This window comes from Onychostruthus taczanowskii, unplaced genomic scaffold, assembly GCF_017590055.1.
Source record: "Onychostruthus taczanowskii isolate IOZ18803 unplaced genomic scaffold, ASM1759005v1 scaffold83, whole genome shotgun sequence".
NCBI classification, from domain to species: Eukaryota; Metazoa; Chordata; class Aves; order Passeriformes; family Passeridae; genus Onychostruthus; species Onychostruthus taczanowskii.
The window spans coordinates 1,143,951-1,167,597 of NW_024506221.1; the positions used below are offsets into that span (position 1 = coordinate 1,143,951).

Below are 23,647 nucleotides of genomic sequence, written 5' to 3' on the forward strand. Positions count from 1 at the left end.
AGTAACAATCCTCCCACCCTTCTTCCTTCCCTTCTTCCCAGCAAATTTTCTTGGCTCAGTTGGCTGACTGCTTCTTCCTGGAAATAGGTCAGCTTCCAGCCCGAGAGCCTCTGTGTGTGTGAAAGCCTGAGACACTGCCTTTCCCTTGCAATGGCTCAGAATGCAAAAGCTGCACTGAGCAGTTATCAATAACCTCCTGTAAAAGCAGTCCAAACCTGACAGGACACAAATTGTGACTGAAAAGTTGGAGACACTGTGATAACACAGCTAGGAGCTGTCTGTTCTGCTGTTCTGACACTGCTGCAGAACAAGAGATCTAATTAAATTTATCCACAACTTCAGTAGTTAGTCTACAAGACTCGTCTTTCTCCTGGTAACTCCCTACTTGTGGCCCAGATATTGCCCTCCTTGGCTTCCAGAGCAGACAAATAAACCACTCTTCATCTGTAGTTAAGAAATCCAGACAACCTACTATACACACAAGGACTGGTTCCAAATAAATGCCTAGGAGCAGCTCCTGCAGGACTGACAACTTCCTACGAGTCTTTAATAAAAACAGCAAGTATACAAGCCTACTCAAGTTTATTATCTTGGCATGTTTCCATCCATGTTTTCAGTGGGGAAAAGCTTTATTTTACAGAAAGTTCACTTAAATTCTAACTTTTTGTTGTGAGATGCAGTTTTTCTTTTATCTTGGTACTAACAGGATTTTTCAACTTTGTCCTTAGAATACCAAAATTTTTTTTTCAACACCACAAAGAGATTAAAAGTATGTGAGGGTAACAAGCTGTACACATACATATGTTATTTATGCAGTTGTCACTGGCCTTCACAAGTAATGATGACAAACACAACAAACCTTGCATGCTTCCCTATGATAAAAACTGACTTTCCAAGTGGCATTTCACTCCAGCAGTTTCTCTTCCCTTGTGTCCACATTATCAGTGGTTGTGTTTTCTCTTTTTTAAACCAGGAATATTTCCAAATATAGTCAGAGAAGCATGAGCCACACTACAACTGTAAGAGAGGAAATGCATGTCACCACACTGAAAGCAATGCGACTGCTATCTGTACACCCTATATGCCACATTTGCTCATCTCAGCTGCTACGAAAACATGATTGCACAAAGCAAAAAATTCAGGTTTTCACACAAATATGAAGAAGGGAAAGGAACCACAAGTATCTGTACTTCCCTACCCATATCATACTCTAGCCTATATGAAAATTATAGTGTATTATATTATATTGTGTGTTATATCATATCACACCACGGTTAAATGTGACCTGAAAGGCTAGACTAGCAAGAAACTGAGGGACTTACCATCACCATCCATCCCTCTGCCACTCCAGTGTCACAGCCTAAAGCATGAGGACTGCAGTGGCTCCAGTGACCATTCCACCATACCATTTTTAGGTCAGCATGTTTAAGACCCTGTTCCTCCCTCACAGCTTCTGAAGCTAACTGGAAGCTTAGCTCTGTGCACTGGACACAGACAGCCACAGAAATAAGAGCAGCTTCAACTGCAGAAAGTTTGCTACATCAGCTTCCTGCAAGAAGAAAAACTCCAAAGCACCACAGGATATATAATACAATACTTGGAAGAGCTATAATTATCAGAACATTTGTTCTCCTATGCCAGAAGTAATGACTACTTCTCTCTTTTGATTTTAATGGGAGCTCATGGCTGGGCGTCCTGAATGGTAGGCAGGTGGTCCCAATCACTCACCTGAAATTGCGCCTTAATGCACCTAGAAATGATCAATTCTGGCACCAGATAGTGTCTAGGCAGAATTTAGGCACATTAAAATCAGGAAAACAATCCAGGAAGCCTAGACTTCAGCAGCTGGCTAACCCACAATGAACCTAAAATTACCTGTCACTTACATGTCATTACACAAAGTTGCACAAAAGTTTAGAATATGAATCAGGTGTAGAAGCAGCCCTGTCTAAGAGCAAAGTATTCTCCCCTACTGTTAACCCACTCTGATGCAACAATAAGAGGCAAATTAAGGATATTCAGTTTAATTATTTTGACTTGCAATAATTAAATTGTTTAACTGAATAGCTATGCAACATTATATGCACAACCAAATTACCAAATGTGAATTGTATGGGTAGTTGGTCCCAGAAAGCCAACTCAGAACTCCTTCCCTAAGTGCCAAGATATTAGGCCACAGGCAAGATGTATCTTTGCATGTCTGGAAACCTGAATATACATCCTGGGATGAGCTGAGACCTTGTTTCAATATATGGGGTAGAGACTGCTTGTCTGACTGCTTTGTTGCCAGGTAGCAAAGATAGTTCTGGAAAACACAGAGGTGAATCTACATCACCATGAGTCTCAAGGAAGAACTAGACCCATATCTCCCAGGTGACTATTACCATTACTTCTGAAGCAGCTACCTCTCAAAAAAAAAGCTAAATTGGACACCTGTCTCCCAAAATTCTTCCCCATCCTTAGCCTCGATAGCAGGAGGCACCTCATGCTGGTGCCTGAGAAGGATGGAGTTCAAACACCCTTAATCCTCCTCTTAGCTGCAGGAGTCTTCCAGATTTGCAAGAAGCTGGCTTTTTGTGCATTTTAAAGTGCTGAGTCCAAGGCACCCAACCCTGCACTCTGGGGCAGGGGGACCATGTTTTAGGTGAAGTGGGGCTGCAGCAGGCACTGTCCCAGCCCTCATCCCACATGGGGTCTACCCAGATGCCAGTGCTCAGGTTGGGGACAGGATACTGTAGTTGAGTTCAGAAGGAAGTTATCTTATTTTCTTTTTTTTTTTTTTTTTTTTTTTTTTTTTTTTTTTTTTTTTTTTTGGTAAAATGAAGCCATTGTACATTTTGGGGTCAGAGAGAAGGGCCCATGTACATTTAAGAAGAGTTTTCTGGAGATAATACTTGCTTCCACAAAAGCAGAACAGTTGCTTTTTTGTCTTCACAGAACCAAAGTCTATTGTAGCTCTCAGCTTCTCAGAAGGACAGCTCCAGAGACTCAAGCACTTTTTTACTGTTCAATATGATGAACTGGCTTTTGGTAGCTTGGAAGGGAAAACAAAAAAATTTTAAAAAATGCGTACCAACCCCCACTCCCCCCACCCCAAAAAAAAAAAACAGGTGGGGGGAAGAAAAGAAAAAGAGAGTAGAGACAGTGGAATGAAAGGATTTTTGGCTAGAGTTAAATGGATAACTATTATTAGCAGAAGGACTATGTGAGTAGCGCTGCGGGATTTTTTTCTCAGTTTATTGTTTTGCCCATCTTACTGAGAGTTTCTCCTTTGTAATTTCTGCTATTTTATATATGACCTATATATATTTCAGGCATGTTTAAAAGGGAACTTTATTTGGTGAGAACAATTAAAAAAGTGTTATGTCATTAAAATTTTTTCTATGTAGAAAAGGTTAGCTAAATAATCATTTGAGGAATTTCAGCTAAATCTGAGTTTAACACTTTAAATTCAATCTGTTCTATGTGCATCTCAGGTACTGCATATATAGACAACTGAATTTTATACTAGACAGTAGGTATACTGGATAAAATAGTTTTACAATTCATTATTATAGACTGCTGCCATTGTTGTATTAGAACTTACTGTTAAGAAAATTGAATAAAAATTATTTAATAAAATGTTTAGCTATTCTTTAGGTAGCAATTAATATTGTCTCAAACAGAAAATTCAAATAAGAATACAGGCACAGAGACATTTGAGTCACACATTCTCCTCTGCAGTGATATTTGGTAACAATCTAGGATGCACTGGTTGCCTTAGGACATAATATTCCACTTGATGCTGCTTCGGACAGGTCCCTCAAGGAGATTATTTTATGTTTTACTCTCCTTATTGTAGCATGTTGCTATAAAGAAACCAGGACACAAATTCTTGACATGAGTTGCCCTGATTTGACACCTATTCAGACATCTACTCAACTAGGAGAATGGAACCAGCCAAGAATAAATTTAGGCCTGAATTGCAGTAATTCACTATTTTGTTATTTTAGCTGAATATATAATGAAGTAGAATTTCTCAGCCAGTGTGCTGTCATAGCTGAAGGGAAACTTGAACACAACAGTCACAGAAACTGAGGAATTATGAGAAGTGACTGCTGTGCATGTGGAAATTTATACACACTGACAGCTGATTCCACCTGTGCGCAGTTGCATTACTGCAGGCAGCACAGAGCATGGCACAGGCACATCCCCCAGAAAGTGCCAGAGTGACAACTTCTAGCAGCAGCATCCTTAGCTGCACTAAGCACACAGACCCAGCACAAGGCAGCTACTCCTCAGGCAGGTAAGAACACTGATCTTGCAGCGGGCTGAGGTAGTTGTTTGCCAGGTAAACCAGTGGGTGAGCAGCCTGGTCATCTGCACTCTTATCATCACACACAGCTTTGTACTGCAGTCCTAACACAGCATCCATTGCTGCCAGCTTTTCTTGCTTAAGGTCTCTTATGTTTGAGACAGATAGCTAGACAGGCAGATAGATTAACTGTCATATAGATAAAAGGTAAAAATTTAGTTCAGTCCTTCACATCCATCCACCCCCACCTCACCTATCCATCCTCAAACTCCACTATTTCCTGAGGTACTTCTATTGTGCAATAAGCTTCCTCCCTGAAGCCTGCTGTTGACAGTAATTTCCCCCAAGATTTCTTTATTGTCTGTCCTTTAGAAATAACCAACCATGTTATGCAAGGAGATTCGTGTGATTAAGGAAAAAAAAAAAAAAAAGGCGTACAGGTGTACGATATAAGGGAAGAATTATAAACTTGGAAACAGGTTGCAAAGGGCAAAATAAATCAGGAATAAGGCAAGAGTTCCATCAGGGCTGTGCATAATTTCCAAGCCCTTCACTCTGTCTAACAGCAATTTGAAAGGAACAAAAGAATCCATGACATACATCATGTGTGACATTCAACCATGCAGATGCCATTCAGTTGCACACAAAATGTCTTTGCTCATCCTCCATTCAAATAGTCTGTGTTGATCCTTCTTCTTTGCCTGCTCTTTTAAGACCTGAATAATATGTAAGTCTTACTATATTTTTACAGCATGTGCATCTCCAGGAGAAAATAAAATTTTCTCCTCTGAGGAACCTGAAATGTTACTCAGGGAATAATTCAAAATAACAATTACCAACACTCAGAATATTGAGATTATTTGGCAATTCAGAAATCATAGCCTTATTTGGAAGTGATGGAAATGCTTATGTTGACACCACTGAATACCTTTAGTATTCACCACCTCCAGCAAACAACTGCAGAATGAGCAGGAAGAAGATTATTGCATATTGCTTCACAAAGACACATACACTCAACCAATACAGACAGAAGACTTCATTTATCCTTGTAATTCAAACTCATTTTTATTATCCTTTTATAAGTGCCTTAAGAATTGGTATATTCCCATAACTATTTAGCACAGATATATGTCAGTCTCCCACCTAAGGGTTTATAAATAAAAATCCTTCTGTGTTATCACTTTTAACAGAAAAGAAAACTAAGGCTCAGACAGTTCTCTGATGTCCTTGAGTAATTTAAATTGGAACAGTAGAGCCAAATTATTTACACAAAAAAATAAGCTTATCAACTTGTTCTGTCTTCCTGCACAGGGTCTGAAACCCCAACACTGTGCACTATCACAGGGCCAGAGATCACTATGTGATCTAAAAGCTCCAGAGAAAAGAAGCTCTAAACATTAAAACTGCTAATGAAAATGTCCTAAACCAAGCAGATAACATGTGTTGGTATGCAAGTGCACGGCTATGCCGATGAGAATCCAGTCTGTGTCCTGTCTGCATTTCAGCACGGTCACCATGGAAATGGGAACCAGCCTGCACAGAGCCTAACAAAGGAAACCTTTAAATGAAAATAACAACACTGGATAGAGGCTGCACAAGATTTCTGCTGGGGAAAATGACTTGTTTTACTCATCTGGAGATGCAGAAACCCCCTTTTACCTGCATTAATCTTAAAGGAAAGTACTTTATTCACATTTAGTTGTTTTGACATTAAGCCATTACACTGGTAGTTGCAGTTATTAGCCCTCATGAAAATACATCACATGAAGTACATACAAACCCCACTTTCATTCATTCATTCAAAATTACAATAGTGAAGAAAGACCACAATGAATAATATTTACACAGTGGCTAGGAAGCACAATGAAAAAAAGGAGTAGCTGTACTTTTACTTCTTTAACTTCTTAAATTAAAGTTCTGTGATACTGAATCAAAAAAGCAAAGAACAATTCACATGTTGTTCCAGAGAGAGGCAGCACACAGTTAAAACTTGTTGGTAGGATCTCATGTTGACTTTGACCAAATTATGTACAAATAAATATTAACTGTTAATGTGTTTAGGTGTCTGATGGTAATAGCCAGTATGCTTTCTAAAATAAACACCATACAAAATACAAGTCCTGTAATGCAGTATGAATGAAGCCTTACTTCAATCTGCAATGCTGTGAGAGGCAAAACTCCAAAAATAATACATAGTGGTGCTGCTACTTCTTGCTACCTCAGAAAGAAGGAAAAACTAGAGACAGGTTTACTTTAAGATGAGTTCATGTTTAGATCCTCCTTTCAAGCCATCTCCAGATTATAGAATAATTTTTAACATTAACATTACTCACAAATATGATAATAAAACATCAAGGTATCAAAAGATGATCACAAAGAGGGAGAAAGGCAGAAAATAGGCTATGTTGGTGTGCATGATTGTACATTAAAAACATTTTCACCCCAACTTTTAGCTTCATTTATTACACCAAATATTCCATTTCCATTTACTATTCAGTTATCAGTTTAGTCCATTCTGCTTTGTACACTGCCATGTTCTTTTACGTATATGATTTTAATCTTAGCAGCTTCCTTGTTATTGCTTACATATCTTGAAAATAAACAAGTATTTGCGTGTGACAGAGGATTTATTTTTCAACACTCAAGTGAAATGAGAGACCATCCTTACCTTCGTTAAAAAAAAAAAAAAGTACTTACCACTTTTGGATATCTAGAGATACAGCTAAACTCTTTTTTGCTCACATTTAAAATACAATTTCCATTTACTTCAGTCACAGCTGTGAATACAGAGCAGTTTTGCACATCAAGATGCACTTGCACAACCAGCTCAAGCCAGTGGAAGTAACAGCTATCAGTGACAGAGACTTTTCCAGCTTTCCTCCCTCCTCTGGCCACGAGTTCTGAATGTACCCTATGCCAGCACTAACAAATAAATTGCTCAAGTGAGCAAGATCAGTTTATCTCATCTCCAAAACTAACCTGGCTCAAAAGGAGGAAAAAGTTATTCAAGCAAATGGGTCCCTGACCTGTTCCCAAGACTAAGCCATAGAGATAGCACAGAGGAACTGGTGGAAACATGCAAACAGGAGTGGATGAAATGTCCTTGCAGCGTCAGCTCCACATTCAGGTCAGCTTAACCAGATCGTGAAAACGCAGCTTCAGTTTTGAGAACCCCTGGCTGAGCAAAGAGAAAGAGAAGAACACAAAAGCTCCAACCACATGTCAAAGATTTGATTTAAATGACTCGTCTGAAATTGTACTCAGCTTTTGCAGGGAAAAAAACAAAAAAAAAAAAAAAAGAGAGAGAGAGAGAGTGAGAAAGAATCCACTTTTGTAAGGAAAAAAGAGAAATTTATTTATCTTAATCCTGTATTTCATTCTCATTCATTAGACCACTTTCTAATTTTAAAACTAAGCAAGGCAGGAGTTCCAGTTCCAGTTCCAGCTCATTATCTGATCACACCATCTTTGTTCATAGGCAGTGACAGCATGATGTACTGATGTGCAAAAGAGACAAATCCAGGTGGCTAACTTACTCTGGGCACTTTCCACCTTTTGCATGTTAAATGCCATTATCACAGCTTCCATCCCAGTTTAAACAAAAGCATACTGAAGAAAAAGAATCTGTAGGTTGGGTCTCCTGTTCCTCTATGGGGCCTTGCAGCCTATTACTTACCAGAATTTCCATCCTTGGAAACTCTCTATTCTACACAGACACCCCAATTTCAGGTAGACCTGTTTTCTCTTTCCGTCTGCCTGCGTCCCACAGAGAGACTTGAGAATCCATGGCACTCATGTGGTAAACCTGTAGCCCAAAAGGCATATCCCTCATGTCACTGCAAGTTTTCATTTCAGAATTAAAGAGTTCAAGGGATGTGTACTTCACAGAATGGAGATTTTATGAATGTGCTAAGAGTTGTATCATTCACATCCTGGATTGCTGGAGGAAGGTGCATGTTAGGCTTCAATATGAAGGCTTGCTGAGATAGTATAGGCGAGGTCACCCCAAATTTTACTTCCTCCCCTATGTATGGTCCTCCAACACTATCACTTGGTATTTCACTCTGAAGTTAATTATTGTTATAAAAAGGAGAACAAGCTGGTTCATCTGAAGCCCAGGAAGCAGTTAAGAGCATGCAGTACAGGCAGTCAGGAGACCACCATCCAGAAGCAAACTGGAAAGCAGAGTGACTTAAAAAACTATGGATAGTGCTTTAAACATAACAAATAAGATGAGAAGTCAAGAGAGAAATTTTTTGCATTTGCAGGTGTAGATCTAAGACCTCACGCAGAAACATCTTACTAAGGTGCACAACAAGGTGGACATAAATTAACTTAGAAACTAGCTGATGAAAATGCATTTCTTTCCAGAGGAATACAGTTTTGCACAGACTTGTTACCTGGCCAAATTTAGGTAGACAATGCAAATAGTGCCTTCCTGCCAAATTTCAAATATCTCCTCTGAAGCATGACACTAGAGCTTTCCAAAGAAAATGTTACCAGAATTGAGCCCAGGAAAGCTACTGTATTTTCCACTGGCTTCATTCTCATAGAGAGTGGGGCTGTTTTGGCTCTTTTAAGAACAGAATAAGGAAAAAAATGCACTTAAATGTAAATTTAAAGAACTTGACGTGGCAAAACTATCAGCAGCATGCAGCAACAGAAAAGCTTCCGGCTTTGTTGCATAGGTTGCCCTGTAATGCATCATTTATTCCTCTTGACATAATCTACTTCTCTATGCTATACACTTTTTGGTCAACAATTTAGCAGGTTGGTAACAAAGTCATGCTATCAAAATTATAGTTCTGTTTCAGATCTCTTCTTGTAGCATCTACGAAGTCTTAATGACATCCCAGACACAAAAGTACACATCAGCAAGAGTAACCCACTACTTCACTGTTGCACTATTTTTAGTTGCATTTAGAGACACAGCAAAGCACCCCATGTGACCTATTTAATACAGCTGATAATTCAGAATATACTGACATAAAATCAAGTCTGGAATAACTTGGAATATTTTCTAGAAGTGAAGAGTAATTCAGCCAAGCTCTCCCAATTAAATTTAAGAGTATCACCTTTGAAAGTAAACCAGTTCACTAGAATTCAAGCAACCTGAAAATTATCGTGGGAGAGCTACAAGAGTACCACCATAGCAGAGCTCTAAAAACACTTAAGGAAAACTCTCCTGTCCTGAAACTTTTTGGTGCTACTGCAAGAAGATCAAAAAGGCCTTAGCAAGTGTTAACCCAGTAACTGCATCCACTGACATCAAATGTCATGACACATCTGAAATCAAAATTATGACAGCTTTCAGATGTATAAATTGAGATAAATCATGGGTAGTGCCTGAACAAAGTAGACCTATCTCACTTCTGTCATTCAAAATGCCAGAGGAACTCGCCTCTCACAATCAGCCCTTATCTTCTGCTTTCAGCACTGCTCTACAAACTTTGCAAGTCTTAAGACCCCATGAATTACAGTGAATGCTAATGATCCTGGGTTTTAGTAGCTGTAACCAGGAGAATAAAGGATAGATTAAGCAGAAGTACAGGGTGGAATGTTTTGCCCACTGGTACTTCTCAGAATTTTTGTTTTTTTTTTTTTTAAAAATGCCAGGTTGTTTTTGTTCTATATATCACATCACAGGTTAATATTTTTGTATTTTATTTCATACCCTGCAGCCACACATTCCACTGCAGTGTTCGCTATAGTTACTGAAAGAACAAGTTAGAACAGCTCATCAGTGAAAACTCATTTTCATGCTGCCTTTTCGGTGACTTGCTAATTAAGGGTTTTTGAGAGTATACAGCAATATTAAAACTCTGAAACTGCCTGGGAATTTGCTCATGGCAAGTGAATATGATTGCTTATAGTTCCCAGGAAAATAGATGTAATGGTAATTAAGTTAGCCAAAAGAAGGAGGAGATGGTTCAAGTTTCCCTATCCTTGTCCAAGGAGCGACATCTGCCCAACAGTGCAGCAACAGACCTAGAGGACTCTTGCAAATAGGAGCAGCATTCACAAAGAGAACATCATCTTTGCGCCTATAAAGGTATAACCATCATATAATCCTAAATCCACACATCGGGCTGTCCCCGCTCCCTCCGCTCCAGCGCGCACACACAGTGAACGGGAAATGGGAAAGTGAAATCTACGCCACTCCAGGAGTTTAACCTGCTTTAAAATCGCCGCCGATGCATGGCGCTCCCCCGCAGCCCCATCCCACCAGCCCGCAGCCGCGCACCCTCCGCGCGTCTCCGCCCGGCCGGCGGCGCGGGAGGGGCCGCTCCCGCCCCGCGCCCCGCGCCCGCCGGCGGACCTTCCCTCCCTCCTTCCCTCCCGGAGCGGCGGGACGGACAGACGTACCCAGCGCGAGGAGCAGAGGCGCCGTGCCCGCGGAGCCCATGGCCGGCGCGGGGCGAGGTCGGGCCGGGACCGCTCCGAACTGGCCGCTTCCCAGGGCGACACTGAGCACCACCTGCTCCGAGCCGCCCCCAAATACTCTTCCTCCTCCTCCTTCTTTTCCTCCTCCTCCTCCTCCTCCTCCTCCTCCACGCCCCCTGCGGTCCGCGGCCGTGGAGGGGCCGGAGGCAGCTCCTCCCGTCTTCCGCCCCTCGCTCCGCGCCCGCGGCGCAGCCGGCGGTGCTGTCCCCTGAAGGCTCTGCCGTCGGGTTGTCCCACTCTGTTCCCTCCTGGCTTTACTCCCTAGAGGAGCCACCCTCGCGCTCGGCCCGCCTGGCGCTGCCCAAAGCTGCGTGCCCTTGCCTCATGGCTGCGCTGGAAGGGGGCTCCGGGATCGGGACACCCACCACCCCCGCCCTGGGAACCCTGGGCGACAGCGGTTTGGAGGGCCTCTTTTTCTTATTAAATTGTGCATTTGATGTCGCTGAGTCTATATCTTCTTCTTTAAATGAAATTTTTGCAGACTATGCCCCCCAGCCTGCAGCAGTGAAACAGGATCCAGAAGCCTTGCCACGCAACTGTCTCGAACTTGGCAATTATAATGAGGATGTATTGCCTAGGCAAAATAGCTACCTGCGTTTCCTTAGGTGCCAGGCCAATGTCCAGGTAGACAAAGAGAATCAAAGCCAGTAAAAATAGGGAGGTGAGGATTTTGACTTCCTAAGAAATCAGAAAGGGGTCTGTGTAGCTTTCGGTCTACCTAGCCTTGTCAGCACTGTTTGAATAATGTATGTGCAGAGTATTTGAGAAACATGCATTTTCTCCATCCCACAGTTCCAGTAAATATCAAAATTTATGGACTACCTTTTCATATGGAATATATTTGTTTCATTTTGTACAATGAATTCTGCTGAATAATTTGAACTTCTTGGCATTAACGCTGTGTAATGAAAAAGACAGTTGGCCTGGAAAATTGAAATAAAAAAGCTTCCTTCCTTCACCCTCCTTGCCATTTAGGTCATCGCCGTTTAGGTGTGACACACTGTAGCTATTATTTAAGGAGCACATGTATTCTCTCAGCTTCTTATTTATTTTTAACCTTTGGAAACTGAGCTGTAAATTAAAATGAAGAAGTTTCTCAGCATTTGTCAGCAGGTGGTTTTCAACAGGATTTTTTGGACATGGGTTTTATATGGATATCATGCAGTTAAAGAAATCTCCACCAGCATGTTAAAATCCACTTGATGGAAGTGCAGCATGGACCTGTTTTTGTATAACTTACCTTGGATTCTTTCATCTGCTTGCTTTATAGGACACACAGGACTGTTACCCAACTTAATGAGAAAGCTTGCATGGACTCACTGTGAGCACTTCCCAAAACACTGTCACTGCTGGGCTCCAAAGCTCTTTCCAAGGCCCTTGGTCAGTCATCACCAGGGACAACTCACAAGTCTCTGGGAGCACTCTGTTTCCCTTGCGTGGTGTCACAGGAGACCTGCAGACACCTCAAGCAGTATTGAAGTGCAGATATTGAAGCAGTAACACCAACTTCAGCACCCAGACTGGTCCTGTGACCAGTGGGAAAGTTGCGATGGGAAGAGCAGCCATGGGAGATTTTCTTTCCATCTGCACTGAGTGTATACATGTATGTGCCACTCCGGGACAAGAAGGAAAACCTATACTTCTACAAGGAATAAGAAGAACATAATTAATAAGTACTAACGAAAAGACAATAAAAAACAGCAACCAAAAATCCACGTCACAGAGAAAAAATGGTTTCTTAATAATGGAATAAACCTAGAATTGCCCTCTGCCCCACCCTAAAATAACCTCAGCACACTAATGTCTGTTTCCTAAGGAACAATGTCTTTGATTCAGTTACATCATTCTAATTATAAATATATCCTTAGGATATGAAACTTTCTTTCTCATCTAGATACAGTGTTGAAGAATAATTTCTCACACACAAAGGCTGTCTCCCAGGGTGCTGCTTCTAAGACCAACATTCTTCAGTGTTGACAAAGAAAAGGCTGTAGGAGAATAAATTCTTGTATTCTTCAACAATACTCCCTTGGATTAATGCTTTTGTTTTAAATTATTTTAAGCCATTTGATAACAACCTTCTCATATAATCCTGAACTGTACTTTGCATATTATAGGAAACAAGAGGTTTTATATTGTGCAATATTTCACCTTTTTTGACTCACATCACAAATTTTATACATATATTGCACATATTCAGGTAAATTATTATTTACTATTGTTCACCTACACCGATAGAGAACAGTTTGGTTAGTGCTCCTTATCTCTGCACTATAAAATGGGGTCTGATACACACCCTTTGCTGTACACGTGTTTGTTGTTTAATGATGTTTTATAGCACCTTGTCATGTCTGCCAGTCATTGATCTCAGGGACACTTGCCAAAACCACCGTATCTGCCTGAGTTTATTTGCAAAGTTTCAGGCTTGGCTCTATGCAAATACAGTGTGTGCATTAGAATAAATTATTTTGTTATCAAGGGCCAAACAAGCTTTCTTTTTCACAGTAAGGACTGTGTGAAGCAGGTTGCTTGATCACTATGAAAAGATCACTATAGGGTTTGCATTTTCAAGAAAAAATAGAAGTTGCAGAGTGAAGATAATGAAGAAATCTTGCTTTTAAAAGTTATTCTGGTGAACACATACTTCAGTGATCAATTTTACAATTTATGCATGTTATTCTAGCTTTTTAATGTGACAAAAAATGTTCAAATTAATGCCAACCTTCTCAGAGAAATATGCAGGTATCTCCATTTTTTGTCATTTGCAACGGCTGACCAGAGAATCAGAGTTTCTGTGGTATGCAAAACCTAGCTGTTAATGTGTTTCTGGGAGGAAATCTTGGAAAAGTGACTAATTTACACACAGAAGTCCAAGATGAATGACTCCAGGTCACACTTTGATTTGTCTGGAGACAAAGGAAAGGGCTACAAATATTAGTTATTGTTTTTAGCAGAAACATGGTGTCTATAACAGAAATATTACATTCAGGGCTCCACTGAAGAAAAAAGAACAAGCTACTAAAAAAAACCCCAAATCTATAAAGGAAATGTTAAAATTAGCTGTGAGGATGTAGTTTAGACATTAGTGATAATTAGGATCTGAAATAAAACTGGAAAATGTCAAAAATACACTAATGGCATTTTAGGTATCACAGGGAATAAGCAGAGGACAAACCAGCGCATTGCTATGCTACTGTGCAAACCACACATTTTTAATGCTTTTTGCAACTTTGATTCAATCATTTCAAAGTGCTACACAGGAGCTCTCTAGTCTTGGTCTTGATCCACAGCACCACTCCCTACTCTGGAATAGCAGCATACACTTACCTGTCTCTTGCTGTATTGTCTGAACTGTGCACAGCACAGAATATACACACATATTTTTACCAATTCTTTTTTCAGGTAAGAAAAGCTTAAGTCTGTCATGGGGAAATAATATGAATGGGAAGTAATGAAGCCAGTGAAGTATTCCATTCGCATGTGATCTCAAAAGCGAGGTCCTACAGCAGAGCCCACTAACACAACCTATGTAATTTCAGGGTCTCTGGAGCAGTTGATGTGCTACTCTAATTATCAAAGTATTTAACCTTGATACAGCTCCAATAACCACATGAACTCTTAAAATTGTGTGTATCTTTAAGTATCTTTAAAATATTTATCAGACAGGATTTAAAAGTATCCGATGAAAAGACAGGAGCCTCTATTTCCTTAGAATATGCCTTTGTTTACATTTCTGACCATTTGTATTTTGAAAACATCATCATTGTTTGGATTTTTTTAATTAATATCTATAAATTATTCATTTTTATCTGCCTGCCATCAAAAGTTGCTCAAGAATTCGGCAGACATTTTTTAGCAAACCTGACTCCCTTAACAATTTACACTGAATCCCACTGAATTTTTAACTAATTATGTGGGATTTTAAATAATTATTTTTTTGTGGGATTATTAATTATTTTTAACTAATTATTCTCTCCTGGTTATTTGGCACATTTTGTAGGATTAGCTACAAAGCTTGAGTAAAAAGATGAAACATCAGAAAGGTGGTGCAAAAAATTTGGTAATGTGATCACATGTTGTCTAGTAAAAAAGCATTCACATTATCACAGAATCAATTGGATTGGAAAAGAATTCTGAGATCACCAAGCCTATTCCAATGTCTAATCACCCTTTCTGTGAAGAAACACCTCCTGATGTCCAATTTCAACCTCTCCTGGTGCAGCTTGAACTTACATCCTCTCATCCTGTCACTGCTTGAAAGGCAGAAGAGATTGATGCCCACCCGGCCACAGCCTCCTTTCAGGGAGTGATAAGGTCACCCCTGAGCCTCCTTTTCTCCAGGAACTTGGTGTAGACTTTGGATTTAATAAGGGTATACTTAATCTCCTCATCCAAATCTTTTAAGATATTGGTCAGGATAATAAACATGTTGAACAGAACTCTGCCCAACAGTGAGCCTTGTGGAAGCCCAAGAGTGACTGGCCACCAGCTGGATGCAGCACTGCTCACCACCACTCTCTGGGCCTGACCATCCAGTCAGCTTTTAACTCAGCGAAGGGTGCACCTGTCCAAGACAGGGGCTGCCAGCTTTTCCAGGAGAATGCTGAAGGAGACAGTGTCAAAGACTCTTCTGAACTCCAGGTAGACAACATCAACAGCCTTTCCCTTGTCCATCAAGTGTGTCACCAGGTCACCAAAGGAGATCAGGCAAGGTGTGCCTTTCCTAAACCTGTGTTGGCTGGGTGTTATCCCTCTGATCCCTACCAGCTGTCCTGTAAGTGCCGTGTGATCACACTCAAGATGTTTCATAACCTTCCCTGGGACCAAGGTCAGGCTAACAATATCTTCCTTCCAGCCCTTCCTGTGCATGGGAATCACAGTGACCAACATCCAGTCATCTGTGGACCTCCCCATTAGCCAGGACTGACAATAAATGATGAAGAGTGTCTTGGCAAACTCTTCTGCCAGTTCCCTCAGTACCCTTGGGTTAATCCCATCTGGTCCCATTGACTTGTGGGTGTCTGAGTGGCACAGCAGGTCACTGACTATTCCTCCTGGATTGCAGGGGTCTGTTCTGCTCCCCATCCCTTTCAAGCAGCTCAGGGTTGCCCTGAGGATCACTGGTTTTACAGTTGAAGACTGAGGCGAAGAAGGCATTAAGGACATCAAGCTTTTCCTCATCTTTGGAACCATATTTCTCCCCCACTGAGTTCAATAAAGAATGGAGTTTTTCCTTCATCTTCCTTTTGTTATTAATGTTTTTATAATACATTCCTTACCAGCTTGCAAAAGTCCTATTCACTATCTAAGAAAATTTGTCCTGGGGGAAACCAACAGGCCAGCAATCAAAAACTGGAATAAAATCTGAAAGTTCTTTGCATGAAGGCTGGTGGGATGGTCATGGAAGAGGGGCCATGTGATAAGAGAGGACATGCTTCCTCTGAGGGTTAGTGACATGTGACTGAGCAATGCCATTAGGCCATGTGCAAAGGTGTGTGTGTTGCACCTTCTGTAGATTTCGTTTGGTCACTAGTGCTGTTTCCCTAGGTCTTGGTACTGGGGCCAGTTCTGTTTGGTATCTCCATCAATGACCTCAACAAGTGGTTGGGTGCACTCAGTCTGTTTGCAGATGACACCAATTTGGGTGGGAGTGCTGATCTGCTGGAGGGCAGGAAGGCTCTGCAGAGGATCTGCACAGGCTGCATCGATGGGCTGAGGCCAGGGGGGTGAGGTTCAACAAGGCCAAGTGCCAGGTCCTGCCCTTGGGTCACAACAGCCACAGGCAGTGCCACAGGCTGGGGCAGAGTGGCTGGAAAGGACCTGGGGTGCTGGTGACAGCAGCTGAACATGAGCCAGGCTGTGCCCAGGTGGCCAAGAAGGCCAATGGCATCCTGGCCTGGATCAGCAATGGTGTGGCCAGCAGGGCCAGGGCAGGGATTGTCCCCTGTGCTGGGCACTGGTGAGGCCACAGCTCCAGTGCTGTGTCCAGTGCTGGGCCCTCACTGCAGGAAAGACACTGAGGAGCTGGAGAGAGTGCAGAGAAGGGCAGTGGGGCTGGGGCAGGGGCTGGAGCACAAGTCCTGTGAGGAGCAGCTGAGGGAGCTGGGGGTGTTTATCCTGGAGAAAAGGAGGCTCAGGGGTGACCTTATCACCCTCTACAACTGCCTGAAAGGAGGCTGTGGCCTCTTCTCCCAGGAAGACAGTGACAGGATGAGAGGACATAAATTCAAGTTTCCCCAGGGGAGCTTTAGATTGGAAATCAGGGAGAATTTTTTCACAGAATGGATGGTTAAGCATTGGAATGGGCAACCCAGGGAGATAGTAGAATAACTATCCCTGGAGGTGTTCAAGAAATGACTGGACATGGCACTTTGTGCTGTGGGTGAACTTGATGATTGTGGAGGTCTTTTCCAAACTTAATGATTCTATGATTCTATGAACTATGTTGTAGCAGCATGTTATGAAGCATATATTACTCTCAAATATTTGTTGGGTGGGTTCTATAGGTACTTTCCCAAATACTGGGAATTCATGACATATAGGAGCCAGGACACTGAGTTAATTTTGGTAGTTCTTCCAAATAAAGAGCTAAAAACAATTCAGAGGTTTTGAGATTCCTGAGAATTTCAAAACCTTCATCACTAGAACTGGTTTTTTTTTTTTTTTTTGTGTGTGTGTTTTTTTTGTGGTTTTTTTTTTTTTTTTTGTGTGTGTGTTTTTTTTGTGGTTTTTTTTTTTTTTTTTTTCCCTGGCTAACAGGGTCATTGGAAATTTTAGCTGAACCCTAAAGGTTTTGAGATGCAACAGCATCTATTCTGGCACAGTGTAAAATGGATGAGGGTGGAGTAATAGGCTTTTGTCGTTGAGATTTTATGAGCTGGCATCCAAGAAAGTGAGCTATTAATGTCTATTACTTTGGACCATGAGAAAGATTTCTCTGTGTGTTCTCCAAAATGATAGAAAGTAAATTACATTTCTCAGACTATGTCTACTGTCACAGAATTGCTAAACTTCAAATGCTCTTCAGGGAAAACTGAGGATATCCTCTGTTTTTAATTTTAACCATTTTGATGCAGTGAAAAAGTGTTGTAATGGAAAATAATATGAAGAAACTTTCACTAGAGAAAGAGATTCTATTCCTCTACCCCAGGAAGAATAACAATACCCTGAACATGAATAAATCTTAAGGACCATAGGTAATACTGAACCAGGTATGTGAGGTTTTGCAATAAATATTAACTTCCAATAGCAAATCAAGCTGAACCATAACCAAGAAGTGTGATTTCACCACCACTGAAAGATGGGTGAAGGGGATGGACAAAGTGTGCCAAGACACTGGCTTGCTAGATCTCTAAGTTCAATCTACTTTGAATACTTCTGGTCCCTATCCCATTTCTTTGAATATCCCCAAGAGATGCAACATTCAGTGAGCCCTTGAGGAATGTCTGTCCTTTCTGAGAATGCTCAGAAACTGAGAAAAGAAGGACAGAAGGGCAAGAGCATGAGCAGGGAAAAGCAGTAAAGTAGCTCTGTGCCCCACTGTGCTAGAGTCAGAATCAAAATCTGCCTTTCTGAGGTCTTTCACTCACTTTTTTTTTTTTAATAGAATGAAAAAAATCCAATCTCTGAGGTGTCAGCCCTCAGTCTTTCCAAGTAATACATGATTTAACTGATGATAGCTCATTTTATCACCAACTTTTTAAAGCAGAATCCATTTGTGCTGTCTAAATGGTGGTATCAGACATTTGTTACTAAAACTTCATCAGCACTTTATGACTATTGTTTCAGGGCTCAAACCACACCCACTGCATGGAATGGTATTATTGCTGAACTGTGAAGTGCTAAGGCCTGCTTCTGATAAATGCAATGAATTAATCCACTTCTGTGAAAATCACACATCACATTACAGTTCTTGCTGTGAGGAAGTGATTCTGGTTATTCATTAATTCCACAGAAAAGCAGTTTAAACCAACCAACCAAAACTAGAAATGGATTTGCCCCCCGCCCCTAATTTTCATTGCAATGCTCCCATGGGCAAGGTCCAGCAAACTCTTAATGATCAGATACATACAGAGTAGTTAATTTGGTAAGCACTCCCCCATGACTAGACAGGATGTTGCTGTTAAGAGAACTGTGATTCAGCATCAAAGTAGTCTTCGACGAGAGAACAGTTATTACATATTTTGTAATGTTTTCTAAAAGTTAAAGGTGATATAAAAGATATAATCTTTGTCTTCTAGGAAGTTTTGATACAAACATTTATTAGTAGGACATTAATGAGAATCCTTTGTAATTATGCAAGACCATAAACTATTTGGGTTACAGGAATAAGTTGTACAGAGTAATTGCTGGACAGGAAGAATGGTCAGATGAATGAGTGAATGTGTCTTTCAACTTTTATTTAGTGTCATGGAAACAATTCTGCGCCAGGAAGTCATATGATCTTCTAAAAAGCTTTCAAAGATGGGTATAAGCACAAAGTCCATGAATCTAATTACAATGTATTTCTGGCAGCTTGACCACATCAAGCTTTCCTGTGCAAGAATTCTTGTGTCTACAATGCCTTTCTGTTGACAGGTAGATGAATCTGTTTTTAGGCACTGAGATGAGTTAATATTATTCTTATATCAATAACAAGCAAACAAACTACACAGGAGACTTGTTAGACTCTTAATTTCTTTTTTTAATCAATATAGCACAAGGAATACTTTTACAGGAAAAAGAAAATGCTGTGCAGAATTTTGTGGTTTTCTTAAAAAGTATGTAAATCCCCGTTTATTCCTGTTAAGTGGTATAGTTAGGAGCAGTACATTCTGATTATCTTATCTGCTTTTATTTTTGAATAGGTCATCATCTATACAACAAGCAATTAAAGAAATTAACCAATTAGGTTATGCAGAATTCATTAGATGAATATGACCCTAACTCCAGCCTTTTAGTGCCAGGTGAGATGAAAACCCTTGGCTTCAGTTTAGGGTGGATTCTCCTGACTCAAGCTCTGAAGAAGAGGAACACTATGCCCAAAATGATTCAGCACAGGATATGTACTAAAGGGCCCAGGTAAGGGGTCAGGGTATGTGGCTTGTGTCTGTAGTAATGGCTCATAGTAATGACTTAGAGTGAAACCAGACAAGCAAAGGAACTACACACGGAGCACAAGCAGCTGCTCAAGATTGCTCTAATGGAGATGCTGTTTCCTAAGACTTTTAAAATAATGTATGGGAAGAGCAGCCTCCAGAACAACCTGATATTAAGGCAGGAGTGTGCAGAGAATCCCTGCTCTGTAGAAAAGTAGCTTGTCCATTTCCATTAAGTTACCTTCTTCAGTGCTGAAGTTAGGAACTGAGCTGGGTGGGCTAGAATCCTTTAGTTGCCTAATCTCTGGCTACGCACCAAATTTGTTATTAATTTTTATACAAATTTGCTTCAGTAAAAAATACTTACCTTCATAGTTATTAGAATCACATTACAACCCTAATGTGTCTATTTTTAGGAATAAAACTGCTTAAATGCTGTAAAATTAGGTTCTGGTACCTTTAGTGCCTGCCAAATTTAAGTGAGATGTTCCTGATACTTGCAATATTGCTTTCAGGTTTTTCTGTTGTATATCATGAAAAGCAGTAAAATACTGCTCTTCCAGTGCTGTGTGGAAAGGCTAGTATAGATAAAAATAACAAGTTTACTAATGGCTAAGAATCGTGTAAGAATAATGTGCTATAGTGCTATCCCCTTGACATACTTGTATGTATGTATGTATACTTATCTTTTAAATAGCTATAATTGAAAACATGATAATAGGACAAATGTGCAAAAAAGAGAAAGCATCATGAAAGAAGAAAGCAGTGTGATTATACAAAGCTTATTACTGTTTTTACAGTGCAAAAAAAGTCTAAAATGAAACACCGATCTTAAACGTATTTTACATTGATAAATACTATTGATTTATTTTTGCATAGTCTTCATCTAGGGAAATAGACTGTTCTTTTGACTTATATATTTTTCAGTTAGCTGGTGCTTTAAAATAAGATATGAAATGTCATGGGAAAATGAAAAGCTCTGGTTAACAGCTTATCATAACTAAATAGTGAAAGACTTAAAAGTATGCTGCATAAGAATTACGTGTGTCTTACGCAACTTGTGAGTAATTTTATGAAGCCAGGAAAAGTGACCTCATTGTTAACAAACTGAATGAATAATAATAAATACAAGTATTTCCTCTTCTACCATAGATTTCCTACGTGTGCATAGGTGAGTCAAAATTCCTCCAAAATTCTGTTCCTTTACAAACTCATTAGAGCTTAACAGCACTGCTATGCCTTTTCAGAGATACTGTGAGAAAAAAAGAATTATAATTCCAATGTGTTCAAATGCTATGGTGCCAAGAGCTATGTAATTCTTTCAAACAAATGGGCAAAATAATACATTTTCCTAAAGTAAAACCTACGTCTTACTTGGAACTGAAATCACTGCTCTGTTAATTTATCTTCACAGTTCAACAAATAGATTTTTGGTTCCTTTCACAATGAATGAAGCAGGATTTCTATCTGCAATTCCTCTATGTCATTTTTTTGCTTCCATTCATGCGTTCTGTGCTCAGACGCCCTTCAGGCAGGGGGCCCTTCCAGCTGTCCAGATGAGCACAGCAACCACGTCCCACTGCCTCAGCAGATCTCCCTGGCTCTGCAAAGCACAGCCACCCACAGCGTTCCCACGGAGGGCTCTGCCCTCTCCCCTGAGTCATACTGCTACCTTCAGCAGACTGCTGCCATGAGATAACCACCTTTCCCACAGACACGAGGAGAAATTGCCAGCGCTTTCCAACTCAATCCCACTTGTTGCATTCACATAAGCCAGCCTTTCCCAATAGCTACTTTCTCTAACTTAGGAACTAAATAAAAGGTACTAAAAAGGTACAGCACCTTTCAAGCAATGAAACACCTTCTTGCACACTTTTGAGAGTTTTACTTGTCAGCTTGTTCAACCCAATCTATATTCTCTTATTGAAAAATAAGTGTTTATAAAACTTATTAGTATTTTTAAAGCTATTACTATAAAGACAGTGATAAGCAAAAACATTTGGAAAACTGCTTTTTGGTGTTTTTTTGGTTTTTTTTTTTTTTTTTTTTTTTTTTTAATTTTTTTTTTTTCCTCATTTGATATTTGTCCCAAGAGGAGGAACAAATTTTCCTGGCTTCTTTAGCAAGGCAAAGTTTTTCTGCCAACAAATGTGTCTTACAGAACTTAGAACATCTCCTCAGCATTTTCTGATCTACTGGCAATCAATACTGAGTCATGCTGAGGCAGCATTACACTTTGCCAACATACATCCTTTTTCTCCTGTTAATTTCATGTGGCTCCAAGAAACACAGGAAGCTCTCAAGGTCATGGCACAGCCGTGAGCCTCAAGGAGAGATCCTCATGGGAGGAAGACAAGTGCATGAAAGTAAGGAAGAAACTGAATTATCTAAATAGAAAGAAAAAATTTCTTAAAGAAACCTTTTGCTATCTACATTTCAGTGTATTCTCATAGAAACTTTTAATCTTTGACACAAAATAAACATCATTTTTAAGTGCTTATTTAGTATGCAAATTCTTCATCACTTCTTAAATTCCTAAGCAATAAAGATGAGCTGTGACTTATAATACTAGAAGAAGCTTGCCAGTGCTGAATTTCCTATTTGTGCTCTTTTGATAATTTTCATTTTGTACACTTTAAATTTATTGGATTAAATAGCTACACGAGAAATTTACAGTGACAGTTTATGAAGCACCCTGCTGGCTACTCCAAGATATACAGCAAGAGTCAAACTTTCAGGGTGCCTCTAAACATTTTCTGCATAAATATGGATATTTCAATTTGCAGATAAAATTATGCCCCTGCTTATTTGAGTACAGTGTGCAATCAGATGGGCTTGATGACTTGCGCATTTTTAGGCCTGCCAAAAAATATATTTCAAGTTCAAACAGTTATGTGATTTAATGGATCAACCCTTTATGATCCTTGACCATAAAAATCTCTTTCTTGGAGAATCCTTCATCCAGCTGGACATGCTAAAATGAGCAGAAAGAGAAATACGTGGTATTTCAGTAATTTTCACCCAATATTCTGGAGGTGCTTCTGTCTTCTGAGTTGCCATTGCATCAGCTATAACACAGTATTTGGTGCATTCTCAAAGTTTACATGTTCTGCCTTGTGAATTGAGAATCTGCTTCCACAGAACTGACATTAGAAGGGAATTTTGAAAATTATTCATTTTCCTTTTGAAAATTGTAAGGTGATAAAAAAAGACTGGGTTTGCTACGTACAAGCTGACCATTGTGTGATTTGGAATGAAAAATGATTCCATATACATAGGTGTATAAAAATATGATTACAAACTTTCCGTATTAAAAAACATTAGAATCTTTGAAGTAAGTTACTCTCCAAAAATGAGCAACGCTTAAAGGTATATTCCTGAAGATCACAAAATGCTGCAACGTTGTTAATTCTTTTCTTGCATCATTTCTTTGAATGTGTGCTTGTTTTTCTTCTTATTTTTCTGTTTCTTGGGTTTTTTAAATGCACCAGCATTTGGAAAGCATATAAGTTCACAATTTTACAGTAACATTTTGGAGGCAGACCTGAGCAAAAATTTCTGCTTTTTTTTATTTTCTTTTTTATTTTTTTTTTTTATTTCTCCATTTTCTTCTTTAATGGCCTTTTGAAAAATCCAGCCTGCAGAAAAGAAAAAAAGTTATTAAGAACTGCTCCAAGTATACAAACCATACTGGTTACATTCATGTGTTGATTCTTACTACTATTTTAATACTTGCACTGCTGTACAGAGTTAATTAATATTTTATCACATCACTGTTTTTCCTGGAATAGAAAAACTAAGTACAGTTAATATATAGTAGAGTGATTGCTGA

General features: G+C 39.8%; 2 protein-coding genes across 2 annotated transcripts in view; both read right to left on the reverse strand.

Annotated features, from left to right (window-relative positions):
* The window catches only part of ITGA2 (integrin subunit alpha 2), a 68,654-nt gene extending 57,777 nt beyond the window's left edge, over positions 1–10,877 (reverse strand). The window contains exon 1 of the mRNA XM_041424607.1: positions 10,661–10,877. Within this exon, the coding sequence (XP_041280541.1) occupies positions 10,661–10,700 (40 nt within the window). The 5' untranslated portion in view covers positions 10,701–10,877. The remainder of the gene's footprint in view (positions 1–10,660) is intronic.
* An 8,523-nt stretch (positions 10,878–19,400) lies between these two features.
* ITGA1 (integrin subunit alpha 1) overlaps positions 19,401–23,647 on the reverse strand; it is a 73,364-nt gene continuing 69,117 nt past the window's right edge. Inside the window, exon 30 of the mRNA XM_041424621.1 lies at positions 19,401–23,453. Within this exon, the coding sequence (XP_041280555.1) occupies positions 23,409–23,453 (45 nt within the window). The 3' untranslated portion in view covers positions 19,401–23,408. The remainder of the gene's footprint in view (positions 23,454–23,647) is intronic.